We start from the raw sequence: 16,485 nt of genomic DNA on the forward strand, positions 1-16,485 counted from the left end.
AGACTGAATTCCGTACAATTTTGCTAGAGGAGAGGACTGATAAACTGGTATGACTTTTTCCAGAGCTCATTCTAGTATTTACCTATGTAACTATGTTATCTATCTTAGTATGATTCCTATAACAGTGTATGTGTTACTAACAGGTAGCTCCTAGTATGCGTTGTTGCTCTTCATTCTTAGAGCATCCCAGTTTTAGAATCGTGATTCAGGGGTGTTGAACTATGAGGTTTGTCTTTGACCATCAGTAATGCTACCATCATGTGCTAATGTGAAAGGCAGAAGTAGTCAGTGGCATTCTTTGGCAGTGTGTGCTTGCATTTTGCCACTTTACATGTGGCTAGAGTGGTATATGGATGGACTGGATGGTATGATTTCTGGCCTGGAGCCCATAGTGGTTTTCTGCATGAGTCAGATGACCCTAGTGCCTCTCTCTACAAAAATGAGGAAGCATGGCTACTCTGAGGTAGAGAGAAGGATAGGAAGAATTGAAGGCTGGATGTCATGACATAAGAAATTCCTCCAGCTTTCAGGGTATCAACCTGACAAGTAACTCTCGTCTTTCCATATAGCAGTTTCAGGTTGTTAGATGAGATGATTTGTGTATCAAATATGGAGTAGCTGTCAACCCTGGTCTTTGTGAGGCCATTAATGCTGAGAATATCAGAGCCAGGTGTGGTGAAGAGAGTGTTTAAGTGAGGTTTACCACGAATGCCATAATCACAAAGTAGGCAAGATGCAAGGCATTCCTTGCTTCAGCTTTGGTGAGGTAACAAATTTATTAGACTGCACAAATATAGAGATATACTTATCTCATAGATCTGGAAGGGACCTTGAAAGGTCATTAAGTCCAGTCCCCTGCCTTCACTAGCAGGACCAAGTACTGTCCCTGACTGTTTCCCTCTACTCCCAATCCCTAAATGGCCCCCTCAAGGATTGAACTCGCAACCCTGGGTTTAGCAGGCCAATGCTCAAACCACTGAGCTATCCCTCCCCCCGCTCAAGCTCTGGCCAGTACAGGACACTGGATATGTTTACATAGCAACCAGACACCTGCAGCTGGCCCATGCCAGCCAACTTGGGCTATGGGGCAGTTTCATTGCTGTGTAGGCTTCTGGATTCGGGCTGCAGCTTGAGCTCTGGGACCCTCTCACCTTTCAGGGTACCAGAGCTCAGGCTGCAGCCTGAGCCCAGACATCTACACAGCAATGAAACAACCCTGCAGCCTGAGCCCTGTGATCCTGAGTCAGCAGGCACTGGCCAGCCATGGGTTTTTCTTAGCTGTGTAGACATACCCAATATCAGCTCAGTGGCACAGACATGCCCTAGCTCCCTCCCTTACTGATTTAGAGGTTTAATGGTTTTAGAATTTTAGAGCTTTGGATGTATATGGGAGCCCTGTTCTATAAGCAAAATCCCAGGAGCAGGAATCCACTGTAATACTTTGCTATTGGAGAATAACTAGCATTTAATGTTTTCAGTCAATATTATTTATTGTGTTTAAAACGCTATAAAAGAGTGTAACTATCACTGGAGTGTTTAAATATTTCATATGCACCAAAACATAAAATGCTGATTTCCTGCCCTCCATTTCAATTTAAATACAGCTGTATTTAATTCTTTCGTGAACACTTAATCTTGACAAAAAATCATCAGATGACTTACTTTTCTGCTGTTGCTCGATCAGTTGTTCTTACAATTGCACGCTCTGGAGAATGGGAAGGAGATCTCATTGTTGAACTAAGTGGAGATGAGGTACGTACAGAAGATGTGGACAGACCATGTCGACGCATTTCCTGAATTGCACGCTCTCTACCAAGTAGACAATAATTTTGTTAAATGCTAATTTGTACACACTTTTATCTTTATTACCACTATTAGCATTCATATTCTGCCACATCATAATATTTCTCTGTAGAAATTATTAGATGATAAAAGAAAATGAAAGGTGATAATTTAAATGGATATCATATACACATTTTAAATAAAAATGTCTCAATTATATTTAAAGGAGACAGATCATTTTTTAAAATTAATGGTTAAAAGTAACATTTAAGGATACAATAACAGGTTAGAAAAATTCTTCTACTTTTTCAGTTTGTTTACTCTGTGAATTTGACAACAATATGTGTAGTCAGTCTTGTTCTTCTGTAAACTCAGTATATATGTTTTTTGTATGGTCTCCCATACCTCAAGAGGTGAGGGGGGAAAAAATCACTTTAAAATGTGATTGTAAATCCACTGGATCTATCAGGAGTTTCAGAACGAGGTATAGCACCTGAAACTACTTATAACATTAAAAAACCCCAAACACTCCACTCCCCCAAAGTTTGAAGTTGAGAATGTTTTTTCTTTTAGACCTCAGTTGGCACTGAAGAGGACAGAAAATGACATCACTTACACCAATATCTAAGCTGTAGCCATAGTGTGGAAATATAGGTCTACATTGGACCTGGGTGTATTAGGATTTTTAAATTGAGCTTTGGTGTTAGAATGAGTTAGGCCCAAGGCACGTGATCAAAAAGAATAAGATCATGAAACAGGGGGATTGTGTTAAACTTGTATCAACTGTTAAAATATAAGCATGATCTTATTTAAGGTTTGGGTTGTGGTAACAGAAAAAGAAAATATAGCTAATTCAGAGGTTTTCAAATGGGGGAGCATGCTCCATTGGGGGGGGGCACAGAATATATTCTGAAGGAGTGAGAGAAGCTTTAGGAAAAAAACAAAAAACCTAACTTACTGTGCACATTTTACCCACAGCAAAGCTGATTCCTCCAGACATACCAGGTCCCAAGATGGCACTGTGCCTTTTGACAGATTTCTGTGAAGCTTTCATGGTATTATACAAAATCACTGCCATCTGTACATTAATCCGTTTGCTACGAAGCAGTGTGCACATTTCATTGTAAGCATCAAGCACAACTGCAGTTTTGCTTTTGGTCTTATTACAATAGATAGTTGGCTCTGTTTGAATCAATGCCTTGCTGTTTTTAATATTTAGTGAGAGTTGCATGTTGTTTTTTTTTTTTTTAATTAGTATATGCACTTGTGTGGTGGGGGCTTGCAAACTACTACAGATGCAAATAAGAGAACCACTGAGCTAATTGGATACCAGATGCAGGTAATTGTTGATTTGTTTACTTTATTACAAAGAAATGCTTAGTGAGTAGTTAGGGAAAAATATGACAAAATGAGGTAAAAAAAACCTTGAAAAAAAGAGGCCCAGCCATTACTCTTGTCTTGCAGGGACAGACGACAGGGTTCAGCCTCACGCTGTTTCATTTGGCCTTAGCAAAAATCTGATACCCAGCAATAATATCACTTGTTTGTTACAGTATATACAAAAGTAAGGTGTTCTTTGTCAGAGTTTTCACGGGATTCAAAACATGATGGGAAAGTGTTGTGATGTTGCATTCCATGTGTTTTATGGAAATATGCTTATAAGTGTGAATATAATGTAACTGAAATATGCTTTGTGCAATAAGTCTCTTGTAAGATATCATTACGAAGCTTATAATCTACTGAATATGTTCATCCTATTTGTATGCACGTATCATTCTTGTATCTGATCTAGAAACAAAGTATAGCTCTAGGGTCCTATTGTAACTATGCAAAGTGTGGGCCATTAATGGTAGTTTAGAATCTTGATGACTCCCACTGGAATCCATCTTAAATCTGGTATTTTTCCATTTAGGAGGAGGGGTGGGGACCCAGAGAGACAAAAGATTCCTGCCTTTTGCCAAATCTATAAAAGGGCTGGAACAAAACAAAGGGGGTTGCCAGTCATGAGAAAACCCCTACTTACTACCGGAGCTGGAACTTACAAGGACTGTACCAGGGGAAAGGATTGGGCCCAGTCTAGGAATGAGTCTAGTCTGTGAAAGAAGCTTATTCTAACATCTCTGAGGGTGAGATATGATCTGTTATCAGTTTCTTAATGTATTAGCCTTAGACTTGCATGTTTTTGCTTTATTTTACTTAGTAACTTACTTTGTTCTATCTGTTATTACTTGAAACCACTTAAATCCTACTTGTTATACTTAATTAAATCACTTTTGTTTATTACCTAGAATAAGTGATTAATACTTGGGGGAGCAAAGAGCTGTGCATGTCTCTATCAATGTTATAGAGGGCAGACAATTTATGAGTTTACCCTGTCTAAGCTTTACACAGAGTAAAACGGATTTATTTGGGGTTTAGATCCCATTGGGAACTGGGTGTCTGGGTTCTGAGCAGTTTTTGGTTAAAGTCTGCAGCTTTGGGGGCATGGACCAGACCCGGGGTCTGGGTTGCAGCACGCTAGCATGTCTGGCTCAACAAGGCAGAGTTCTGGAGTCCCAAGCTGGCAGGGAAAATGGGCTCAGAGGTAATCTCAGCACGTCAGGTGACAGTCCCAAAGGGGTCTCTGTGACCGAACCTGTCATTGGTGTCTCCTGGGCTTGATCTGGTTGTAAGAATTTTGGCCAATGCATTAAAACTACATTGTTGCTAGGATATAAAATATGAGGGTATATATGCTTGTACTGATAGTCTGAATGTGATCAACACCAAGAGATCTTTGGACTAATAAAGGAATGCTTGTGTGAAAACTGAGTTGTGGTAAACCTTAATAAAATTATTAGGAAAACTATTTTCAGACACACGATATGCATTAGCAGCTACCTTAATGATAGCAAAGGAGGATCACCCCACTGAAACAAAAACAACACAGGTTCTTACCGTTCAAATCGTTCAGTTGTCAGTTGCCTTTTTAAAACATCATAGTCTGTCTGTAGCTGTGCAACTTTACTTCGAAGTATGGAAACTTCTCTATTATGACTGGTTCTAAAAATATCATGAGAAGTAACAAAGAATTTTCTTAAACTATTGCACACTTTCAGCTGGTATCTTAGAGGAATTAGGAAAAACAGAAATGAACAAGGGAAACCAAAAAAGTGAAGAGGAGTTGTCACTTCAAACAGCTCAAAATAAAGTGAGAATCAGAAGTGATGGGAAGAATTGAATGAATACAATGATAAATTGCTGGATAAAGCTAATCTGTGAAAGACAGATGTGTGAACTTGGAAGTCCTTCAATAAATTCATACTACAGTGCATCATATTCCCTTATAGATAAAAATATACAGTAGAACTTCAGAGTTATGAACACCTTGGGAATGGAGGTAGTTTGTAACTCTGAACAAAATTTTATGGTTGTTCTTTCAAAAGTTTACAGCTCAACACTGACTTAATACAGCTTTGAAGCTTTACTATGCAGAAGAAAAATGCTTCTTTCCCTTAAGTAGTTTATGTTAGGGCTATCAAGCGATTAAAAAAATTAATCGGATTGATCGTGCTATTAAACAATAGAATACCGTTTATTTTAAATATTTTTGGATGTTTTCTACATTTTCAAATATATTGATTTAAATTACAACACAAAATACAAATTGTACAGTGCTCAATTTATATTTATTTTTTATTACAAATATTTGCACTGTAATAAACAAAAAATTATATTTTTCAAATCACCTCATACAAGTACTGTAGTGCAATTTCTTTATCATGAAAGTTGAACTTACAAATGTAGAACTATGTACAAAAAAACCTGCATTCTAAAATAAAACAATGTAAAATTTTAGAGCCTGCAAGTCCACTCAGTCCTACTTCTTGTTCAGCCAATAGCTCAAACAAGGTTGGTTACAATTTGCAGGAGATAATGCTACCCACTTGTTTACAATGTCACCTGAAAGCGAGAACAGGTGTTCTCATGGCAATGTTGCAGCCAGTGTCTCAAAATATTTACATGCCAGATGCACTAAAGATTCTTGTGTCCCTTCATGCTTCAACCATCATTCCAGGGGACATGCATCAATGCTGATGACAGGTTCTGCTCAATAACAATCCAAAGCAGTGTGGACTGGCACATGTTCATTTTCATTATCTGAGTCAGATTCCACCAGCAGAAGGTTGATTTTCTTTTTTGGTGGTTCGGGTTCTGCAGTTTCTGCATTGGAGAGTTGTCCTTTTAAGACTTCTGGAAGCAAGCTCCACACCTCGTCCCTTTCAGATTTTGGAAGGCACTTCAGATTCTTAAACCTTGGGTCGAATGCTGTAGCTATCTTTACAAATCTCACATTAGTACCTCTTTGCATTTTGTCATATCTGCAGTGAAAGTGTTCTCAAAATGAACGTGTGCCAGGTCATCATTCGAGACTGCTATAACAGGAAATATATGGCAGAATGCAGGTAAAACAGAGCAAGGGACATACAATTCTGCCCCAAGGAGTCCAGTAAGAAATTTAATTAATGCTTATTTTTTTAAACAAGCATCATCAGCATGGAAGCATGTCCTCTGGAATAGTGGCCAAAGCATGAAGGGGCATACGAATGTGTAGCATATCTGGCATGTAAATACCTTGCAATACGGGCTACAAAAGTGACATGCAAATACCTGTTCTCACTTTCTGGTGACAATGTAAAGAAGAAGAGGGCAATATTATCTCCCTTAAATGTAAACAAACCTGTTTTAGCAATTGGCTGAACAAGAAGTAGGACTGAGAGGACTTGTAGGCTCTAAAGTTTTACATTGTTTTTTTTTTTAGTGCGGTCATATAACAAAACAAAAAAAAAAATCCACATTTGTAAGTTATATTTCACAACAAAGACTTCACTACAGTACTTGTATGAGGTGAACTGAAAAATACTTTCTCTTGTTTATCCTTTTTACAGTGAAAATATTTGTAAGCAAAAATAATATACACTTTTATTTCAGTTATAACACAGAATTCAATACACTTCTACCCCGATATAATGCCACCTGATATAACACAAATTCGGATATAACGCGGTAAAGCAGCTTTCTGGGTGAGGGTTGGGGGGGATGGGACTGAACACTCCAGTGGATTAAATAAAGTTCGCTATAACGCGGTTTCACCTATAATGCGGTAAGATTTTTTGGCTCCCAAGGACAGCATTATATCTAGGTAGAAGTGCATATATGAAAATGTAGAAAAACATCCAAAATAGTTAATACATTTCAATTGGTATTCTTTAACAGTGCAATTAAAACTGCGATTAATCGCGCTTAATTTTTTAAATCACGATTAATATTTTTGAATTAAATCGCATGAGTTGACTTGATTAATTGACAACCCTAGCATTTTTCCCTAACTTCATTTCCTGAAACAGATAAAACTGAAATCCTACTCATAATAGTAGCTGGGAGGATGGAAGACCATGTCAAGAGTCCTTGAGAGTTTGGGCTCTTATGGAAGGTTTGAACACACAAACTCTTCTAACAGGTGCACACAAACATACAATGATGCTCTCAGAAACAATCTTTTGACCAAGTGTGGAGGGTTTGATTATGTAAATAAGTGTTTTCATACAGTTCAAAGATTTTTCACAATCAAAACACAAATAAAAAATTTACAACTCAAAATATTGGAAGAAATGTAATTGTCTGTTTTAGAACTTACAGTTTGCTCTCAGCAAGTGTTAGCTTGTCTTTAAGTAACTGAATTTCTGAATCTTTCTCATGGGACAATAAATGATTCTGAAACTCTTTGTCTCTGCTAGTAGCGAGCAGTGTTTCAAGATTTTGAATAGTAAGTCGTTCGCTGGACAATTGCTTTTTTAACAGCTCTGCTTCTGACTTTATATCTTCTAATTCAGCCAGAACCTAGGGTATAAAACAATTACTACGGTAAATTTGTTACTAGCCTGACATTTAATATTCACTATTTATGTAGTATTTTACAAACAGATACACACAGATACGTGTGTCTACAGTTCTCACATTCTCTGAAAAATACTAATTTACAGTTTATAAAAGATTGTTTTTAAACAGACAAGAAATTATGTTAAAATGGAGTTACAATAAAATTGATATGTATTTTTAATTGTAAGGGTTTAGAAAAAACACATTGCAGGAATGTTTTAATAATCCCTAAAATAAGCCTTAGAAACCCAGGAAATTCAGAATTATGCTTAAATGTATAAGAAATCTAAATGGTTAAGATGGAAATATTCAGTTAAGGCATCTAACCAATTTTGTGCCTTTTAGTGACAATACAAAAAGGAATAAATACCTCAAGGAGATCAAGATTAATCTGGATCCACAAACATTAAAATCCTTAACCATAATGGTAAAAAAAAAAAAGAAGACAGCTCAGTGGTTTGAGCATTGGCCTGCTAAACCCAGGGTTGAGAGTTCAATCCTTGAGGGGGCCACTTAGGGATCTGGGGCAAAAATCAATACTTGGTCCTGCTAGTGAAGGCAGGGGGCTGGACTCGATGACCTTTCAAGGTCCCTTCCAGTTCTAGGAGATTGGTATATCTCTGTTTTTTTTTTTATAGTAGTAAGGGGGGGAAAAAGAATTATTAGAGCTCCCTCAAGTAAGGAAACCAAATTGTGTATCTGTGCTATAACAAGAGCTATATTAATTGTTGCTTCTTACCCTTTCATAATCCATGTTTTTGGATGTTAGCTGTCGTGAAAAAAGTTCTTTGCTAGACTCAAGTTTCATGCACAGTTCCCTCATAGAAGCCAGGTCAGCTAACACAGAAGACTTTTCTTCTTGTTCGTATTTGAGATTCTCTTCCAATCTGGACATATTTTTTGTAATTGAAGAGAGTTGAGATTCATATGCTTGGTGTGCATTGATATGCTAAATGAAAACAGACAACAGTTAAGTGGTCGTGGATTCCCCCCCGCCAGTGTTAAAAGTTGCATGACAACCTATCTTTCCCCTGAGCTCTAAACTGAACTTCAGACTACTTTACTTTTTTTTTTAAATCATAGTTTAAAAAAAAACCAAAAAAACCAAAACAGGTTTCTCAGAAATTTTTGCAACCATTTGAAGGACTACACAGATATTAAACAAAAACAGAAGTAGACTATGATGGTGTTTCAGAGGAAAATCAAAACTTAAAAATTTAAGACTGAACTCCATCTTTTACTTAACTGCCAATCTTGAACTTATCATGCTTTTGTCAAATGAATTAAGAATGTCAGACAGAAACATAGCCTCTGCTTGGCTGTTATAATCTTTTTGATCTTAAGAAAGACTATTTCTTTAAATATGAAATTCTCATTTGATATAACTGGAATAAACTAATATGCTGTTATAAGAACCAAAAGTTTGAACAAATACTTAACTCTGAAAAAATATCACAAGAACATTTTGTCCCACTTAGTGAAATGGAATTATAGAAAGATATAGTGGCACTATTTATTAATATCTACTGAGATCATGCAATATCTAACTCAGGGGTTGGCAACCTTTCAGAAGTGGTGTTCCGAGTCTTCATTTATTCACTCTAATTTAAGGTTTTGCATGCCAGTAATACATTTCAACATTTTTAGAAGGTTTCTTTCTAGAAGTCTACAATATATAACTAAACTATTGTTGTATGTAAAGTAAATAAGGTTTCAAAATGTTTAGAAGTTTCATTTAAAACTAAATTAAAATGCAGAGCCCCCCCGACTGCTGGCCAGGACCTGGGCAGCGTGAGTGCAACTGAAAATCAGCTTGCGTGCCACCTTTCGCACACGTGCTAGATTGTCTACTCCTGATCTAAACTTCTCCATCTTGAAGTCTTCATACAAGCTCTACCAAACAGTTCCTCCACAGGAATGTAAACCTGCTCTACTTAACAATAATTACTCCAGGCAAGATGACTAAAAGCCACAATCTGCCTTTCCTACTCCAGAGGGTGCAGCTGTACCCTGGGCCAGAGTTATACCTGTTGCAGCAAATGCCCTCAGGCATATGAGCACAGCTGACTGGCTAGTACATTAGGTGATTGGAGCCAAGGTTTCACCCACTCCCAAACCTTCCCATCCATACACATTGGGTAAGTGGGGAAAAGAGTGAGAGTAACCTCAGAAAAATAACAGAGGAAACAAAATGCAACAGACATTTCACTATTAACTAATCACAATTAACCATCAAGGATCTTTCAAATACTTTGAAAAATAGATACACATTGTAGTCTTACTGTTCTTAGTATTGTAGATTTAATAGAAGAATCTTGTATATTTATTTTCTAGAGAACTATGTTTTCTGCTTCCAAAATTGCTGTTCCTATTCAGCCATATCCTGTTGCTGTTTACCTGCAAGTATACTTCAGTGCTCTATTTCATACAAAACAGAGGTTGTCCATGCTGTCTTACAACTGCCCAGCTACAAAATCAAACTCTGATTCAGAGGACAAAGGTACTGCCTCATTCAAAACCTCAATCTATTCACTAGATTCCACATCAACTGCAGTCCCTAACAGCACAAAAACTTCTTCAGCTCCTCTGATTCATGTAAATAAATGGTAATTTCAGATGGGCTCCATTGAGCATGTTCAGAGATTTGAGTAACAATAGTATAGCATTACAGAGTGCTAATACTGGTTTGCATTTATCTGCAGCATCTTGCAAAAAGAGGGCCTTGATCCTTGGCTTTGGCGACTAGGTACTACTAATATATCAACACCTCCACCACTACTGCCTCTAAGATCACCACATGGAGCCTTTCAGTCAAGGAACTCAATGTGCTTTGAACAAATAATTAATCATGCCCTTGTGAAATACTGCAGGCAAATATCACACCTATTTTATGGATAGGTAACCTAAAAGGCTCTTAACATACTGGCAAACAATCTCCCCTCCCCCCCGCCCACAACAACTGAAAATCTATTGCTGTGGCATCAGCAGTGAGTTAAGCAGAATAGAAATGATACTACTCTAGCCAGAATTGCAGTTACCATTTTAAATATTCTGTGTCTGCCTTCAAAACATTCAAGGATAGAAGTTCATTTCCATGCCAGCATAGCAAACGTTCCTTATCTTTTATTTAAAAACAAAAAAAAGCAATTAAATATAAACCATTTTCCTTGATAGGATTCAATTTTATTGGGTGGTATTGGTTATTACCTCTTGAATTTCTTTTTCTAAAAGTTCCACTCTCTCTCGAAGATGTCTTCTATCAGTATCTACAGAAAGGAGTTCAAGACGTATTGAGCTGCTTTCTCCCTCAGCTTGATGGGCCTTGACTTCCCAGTTCTCAGCTTGGTTGTGGAGCATTCGGAACTTCTCTAACAATTCTTGATTTTCTTGTTCCTAGTTGAAATACAATCAATCACTCCATAATTAACTATGTGTTACTGCAACAAATGTCTTGTACCTTCCAGTCATTTATCCCTCTTTGCGCCTGCAAGCCGCTTCTGTTACACTACTTCAAAAGAAGGGAGTGGCCTTCGCCATATCCCTGACCCTGTATGAAGGCATTCATCTTTCTCTCTCCTTGAAGAGAGTACATAGCTTCATTCCTTTTGCAAGTGCCAAGCAGCAAATGTATCCCAGATACAGTAACCCAACTCAGTTTATATTAGAAGTGGTTTTTTAAAGCAATTTACAGAATAGACACTATTGTTTGATGATACATACCTGTCAAGGATACCACGAAAAAGATATATTAACAATATTTTTTACCTCATATTTTACCTCTTAAGGTAGGAATTTCTTGCCAATCTCAAGATCAAAGCTATATTGCTATTATCATTTCTACCAAAGCTGCAGTGTATCTGGCAAAGATATCCCTAAAAGACGATCAGTCCGGCCTATTAGCTCCTTTTATTAGCTCTTCTAGCTTTAAAGTTTTCAGTCATTACAATAAATACTCAAATTTGAATTACTTTATCCTTCTTTCAATACTCTGTTCTTTTTTCTTTGATCTAAGGATACTATGAAAAAGGGTCATATTTCTTTCCAATCACCAAGGTCTCTAATAACTTCTTCCTAGCTACATCTCAGGGTTTGTATCTATATCTTTTCTTTGACCTTTCACCTACTTCAACCATACCTTGCTTATTAAAATCTTATTCTCCCTTGCTTTTCATGACTCTGTTCTCTCTTGATTCAGCACCCACCTCTCTAATAATTCCTTTGGCATGTCTTTCAGCAGATACTCTTCCTCTTCTCTCGATGGAAGTTCTATAGAACCCCATCTTTGGCCCCCACTTCTTCCATTACACCTTCTTGATACTACTATTTTGTACCACAACAGTGCCTAAAAGGTTCCAGTCAGGATCGAGGTCCCATTGTGGCAGGCACAGTAAAAGTATATATTTCACATTAAAAAACCCTATATTGAACAAACATTCTTAAGGTTCAAAGTTCAACATTCAAAAGTCAAGAAATGCTAGAATTAAGGTTGCCTGTGCAACCTTATTCAGCAGCCTTGTGTGCATGCATTTGACATAAAACAGGCTGTGACTATATGATCGCATACAACTTCTTCTCTATAGGACACCTGACTCATTCAATGCACAAAATGGATGGTGCTTAGTGAGCAGCTATTCAACATTTTGTTATATCCACATTGGTCAATACACTCACACTTTGTTTATTAGGCACTATTTGAAAACTATTATGAAGACAGAATTATTAATTTGCTCTCAGGAATTTCTATGGCACTTATTACTAAAGTATCTAAAAAGTCTGGAGTTTGTGTTGGAGTGAAAGCAGGCTTCTTCACGTTTACGCTGAGCCATAGGGAAGACAGGAGTTGAAGCACTGAGAAAGTTGACTCATAGGCTTCTTGACATATATTGGCAATGAGAAGCCAGTAATTGAGATAGGGGAAAATGGTGAAACTACATCTGACATGGGCTGCTACTACCACAAAGACCTTGGTAAAGACCCTGGAGAGGTTGCAAGGCCAAAAGGGACCACTCTGTATTGAAAGCATTAGGACCCACTATGAATCTGAGAGAATGTCTCTGAGTAGGGTGAGTACCCACACGAAAGTATGTGTCCTTCACATCAAGAGCTGTAAATTAAGTTCCTTTTCTAGGTATGGAATTATAGATGCTAGTGTGAACATGCAAAATTTCAGTTTGCAAATAGAGTAGTTGAGATGGCCGAAATCAAGAATGGGTCTCCAGCCCCCCCACTCCCCCATATTTTTTTTGAGTACTAGGAAGAATGTTGAGTAAAAACTCTTTCCTTGGTGCTGAAGAGGTACCTGATCTGTTGCTCCTTACCATGGGAGGGATTCTACTTTTTGTTTGAGAATCTCCTCATGAGAATGGCCCATGAAATGGGCAAGGATAGGAGTTTTGGAGGGGATAGCTAAGTAAGTTTGATTGCATAACCAGGATGGATGATGTCTATTACCCACTTTTCTGTTCTTATTTCACTTCAGTTTTGGGAAAAGTGCCAATAAGAAAGGTCAAAGCGGGGTTATGGAGTCCCCCTAGAGCACGGGGTACCATCGGTTCCGAGACAGGTGCTGAGGTAGAGGTTGGTTCCATACAGGTCCTGGTTTCTTGTCTAGAAAGGTATCTCTCAGAGAAGAAAACATAGGTTCTTCTGGTGGTTTAGTGTCTCCTGAGAAAGAAAAGACCAATTCTGTGTCTACTGGCAGTATAGTTATGCTGGAAGTAAACAATGGCTGGAATATGCAAAGGGGGACAGACTCCTTCCATAACTTGCATATACTGGTGAAGTCAGGACCTAATAGAAATGAAGAGGGAGAATCTGAGACACCAAAAATGTCATCACGTATAGAGTAAGTCTCCGTTCTCCCTGGAGCGTGAGGTGGTCCTGTTCACCAAACTGATGGACTTGGAGCAGTTTGTACCATTGTTGGGTGAAGCAGTGTCGGTACCATCAGTGGCTGAGGTTCCTGATGGTTGCCTTTTGCCAGTACCATTGGTTCCTGGTGTTTAAGTTTAGTTGGTATTGGAGGTACTGTTGCCACTGTAGTGTGGTCTGGTACTGACAGAGCCCTGGATTTGTGAGCTTTCTTGTGGCAATCCTGAGATTTAGGATATTCTAAGTCCTTGTGGGCTGAGCAAGAAGACTTACTTGACTTAGGGAGGGCTCTATCTGACTTCTTTGAAGTGGGCTTAGAGGATTTGTTCTAGTGTTTAAGAGAAGGCTCCTTGTCTTCCCAACAAGACCCTAACAAGTGATGTGTGAAAATAGATTCCTTTGCTCCTAAGTCAGGCTGATGCACAGTGGGCGGTCCTCTGACTGGAGTCCAACGGCAGCCTCATGGCTTTCTCCATAAGGTGCTTCTTAAGATGAAGTTCCCACCCCTCTGGGGGAGGAGCAGCAGATTCTGCACTTTGCCATGATGTGAGCTTCCCAGAGGCTGCACAGGCAGTGTTGATGGTTGTTGCTAACCATGAAGGAGTGCAGGAAAGAAGTATAGATTTTAAAGTGGGAGTTCTGGGCATAGTCCAGTACTGGTAATGAGATATGGGAAGGGAGAGTTCCTCAGGATGGGGAATGTAACTATAAAACTTAGCTAAATACTATAGAGCAAAATTCTAAACTATTTACAATACATATATTTACAGACTGAAGAATAAAGAGGGAAAGACAAAGTTCTGGACCCTAGAGGATCCAACCTAAGCCAAGTAGTGATAAGAAGGAACGGGAGAGGCAATTGGTCTGCTCCATCCATTATCTCCTTGGTTGGAGGCATGAGAAGAGCAAGGGCACATGTGCAGACCAATGGACCCTGCTTTCAAAAATTCTCTGACTCTGGGCCATGGACAGCACACATACCCACCATGGAATACAGAGACCACCACTCGAAGAACATAACTGTATTTTGATTCTAATAATTTCTGAAGTAGAATTTTTTGTACTTTGCCTAGCTTCCAAATTTCAATGGAAATATGTTTGTTGGTTTGTGTGTACAGTGAAAATGACGTTTACAGATAAAAATCTAATCCTTTCAAGCCTGATTAAAAAAGATCATTAGATTTTGCTTTGTTGCTCATAGCAAGGACGTAATGCTAGAAATATATCACTGTCTATACTGTAAAACATCCAACCAATCAAATGTGAGGATGCTTCTCCTCGCCATTGCTGACAATGTAATTATCATCAATGAAGTTTGAAGTCTGCCAGAATGTCTTAAGGCTGTAACCTAACAGGGTTTAGAGTGCATACATTACTAGGGTGACCAGACAGCATATGTGAAAAATCAGGACATAGGGTGGGGGTAATAGGAGCCTATATAAGAAAAAGACCCGAAAATTGGGACTCTCCCTATAAAATCAGGACATCTGGTCACCCTATACATTACTAGCTTTAAAATACAGAGAAAAATTTACATCTACAAACCTTAATTTTATTGTAGGCTAATTATAACAACATTTATTAAAAACATACTAATGCCAATTTACGGACTTTATTTCCTCACCTTCGAAGCCATTAAGCTTTCAAATCTGGATACTTCAGTTATGTAATTATGAACTCTAGTCTTCATTTCTTCTTTTTCACGTACTGCTTCTTCCAGTTCAGTAGTGACTGCCTAAAAAGATTACATGAAAACTGAATAGTTTATTAAAATAAAATATACTAAAGTAAGCATGCCTGTGAAGTGCCCTATATTTTATTTTCTTCTGCTTTGGGGTGGTTTATTCAGTAAATCTGATTTCCATATAACATCCTGTTAAATTCGACATTGATCAGGACATGGAGGTGAATGAATGACATAGAGAATGGATTTTAATTGGCAGGCTACAACTTTAACAAAATACCTGGGAAATGGTGTTATGCCTCTCGTTCTCACATACCACTTATTTCACTGGATTCAACTTGGGGGAGTTTAAACAGGCAAGGGTGGAGGTGATGAGAGCCAACCAGCTAGCCCATTCTTACATCCCCAGCCAATCAAAAGGTAGTTTGCCCCTGGGGGAAGGAGGACAGCTCCCTCTCCTCCCCCGCCCCCCCGCTCTGTGATCATCCATTGCAGTTGTTTCAAGATCCCTCCACTTTTGACTCTAGGGGAATGGCATTTTCCCTACTTTCTCAGTTGAGTAATCTGAAGCAGAGAGGGAGAAGTGACCTAAACAACAGATTCTTATTGTTACTTTCACAAGGTCTCCATTTAGTTTTCAAATTAACACTCATGACTCAAAAATCAGAAGACTAACAAAGTGGCTGAAACTTAGACTGAACCACAACCAGAAAGAATTTTTTTGTGAGGAATCTAAATTAACATTTGTTATTGTGCTGGTTAATTCAAACTAACTAGGAATCAATTAACTTGAGTTACAACACAACCAAAAGCTTTAGTCAGATAATTTGAGTTACATTAACATATCCTATGACCTAATGTTTTGCAAGTTAAAAAAACAAAAAACAAAAATTTGTTTAGAACTTTTTTTTTTTTTATACTTCAGTAATCCATATCCAAATTTATTTTATAATTAGAAATTATGTTTTTCTTAATGGAGAATGAAGCATTCGCTAGGTTTGAAAAAAATTCTTAAAGGTTTTGAAAAGGACTTTTTGAGCAAACTCAAACACCGTGTCATCTTTCTTACCGATTTAATTATGACCATCATATTTAAATTACAGCTGTTCTGATGCTGGATCCCTAAGGTGCACAAAATTTGAAAGACAGTGATGCACCAAAAGGTCAGTCAAACCTGATGAGTCCCTTAAACTGTCTCTATTTTACATGTAGACAGCTGGATTAACATT

General features: G+C 38.0%; 1 protein-coding gene across 5 annotated transcripts in view; it reads right to left on the bottom strand.

The window, feature by feature from the left end:
- Positions 1–16,485, bottom strand: part of CEP135 (centrosomal protein 135) — a 103,500-nt gene that overhangs the window by 2,831 nt on the left and 84,184 nt on the right. For 4 of the 5 annotated variants that reach the window (XM_050947413.1, XM_050947412.1, XM_050947411.1 and 1 more), the window contains 6 exons: positions 15,197–15,307; positions 10,909–11,094; positions 8,441–8,650; positions 7,460–7,662; positions 4,720–4,824; positions 1,663–1,809 (listed from right to left, as the gene is read on the bottom strand). In XM_050947413.1, coding sequence (XP_050803370.1) covers positions 1,663–1,809; positions 4,720–4,824; positions 7,460–7,662; positions 8,441–8,650; positions 10,909–11,094; positions 15,197–15,307 — 962 coding nt within the window. Of the gene's footprint in view, positions 1–1,662; positions 1,810–4,719; positions 4,825–7,459; positions 7,663–8,440; positions 8,651–10,908; positions 11,095–15,196; positions 15,308–16,485 lie in introns of those variants that run through there. The other variant, XM_050947415.1, reaches the window with a different exon arrangement.

Source organism: Gopherus flavomarginatus, chromosome 3 (assembly GCF_025201925.1).
Source record: "Gopherus flavomarginatus isolate rGopFla2 chromosome 3, rGopFla2.mat.asm, whole genome shotgun sequence".
Lineage (NCBI taxonomy): Eukaryota > Metazoa > Chordata > Testudines > Testudinidae > Gopherus > Gopherus flavomarginatus.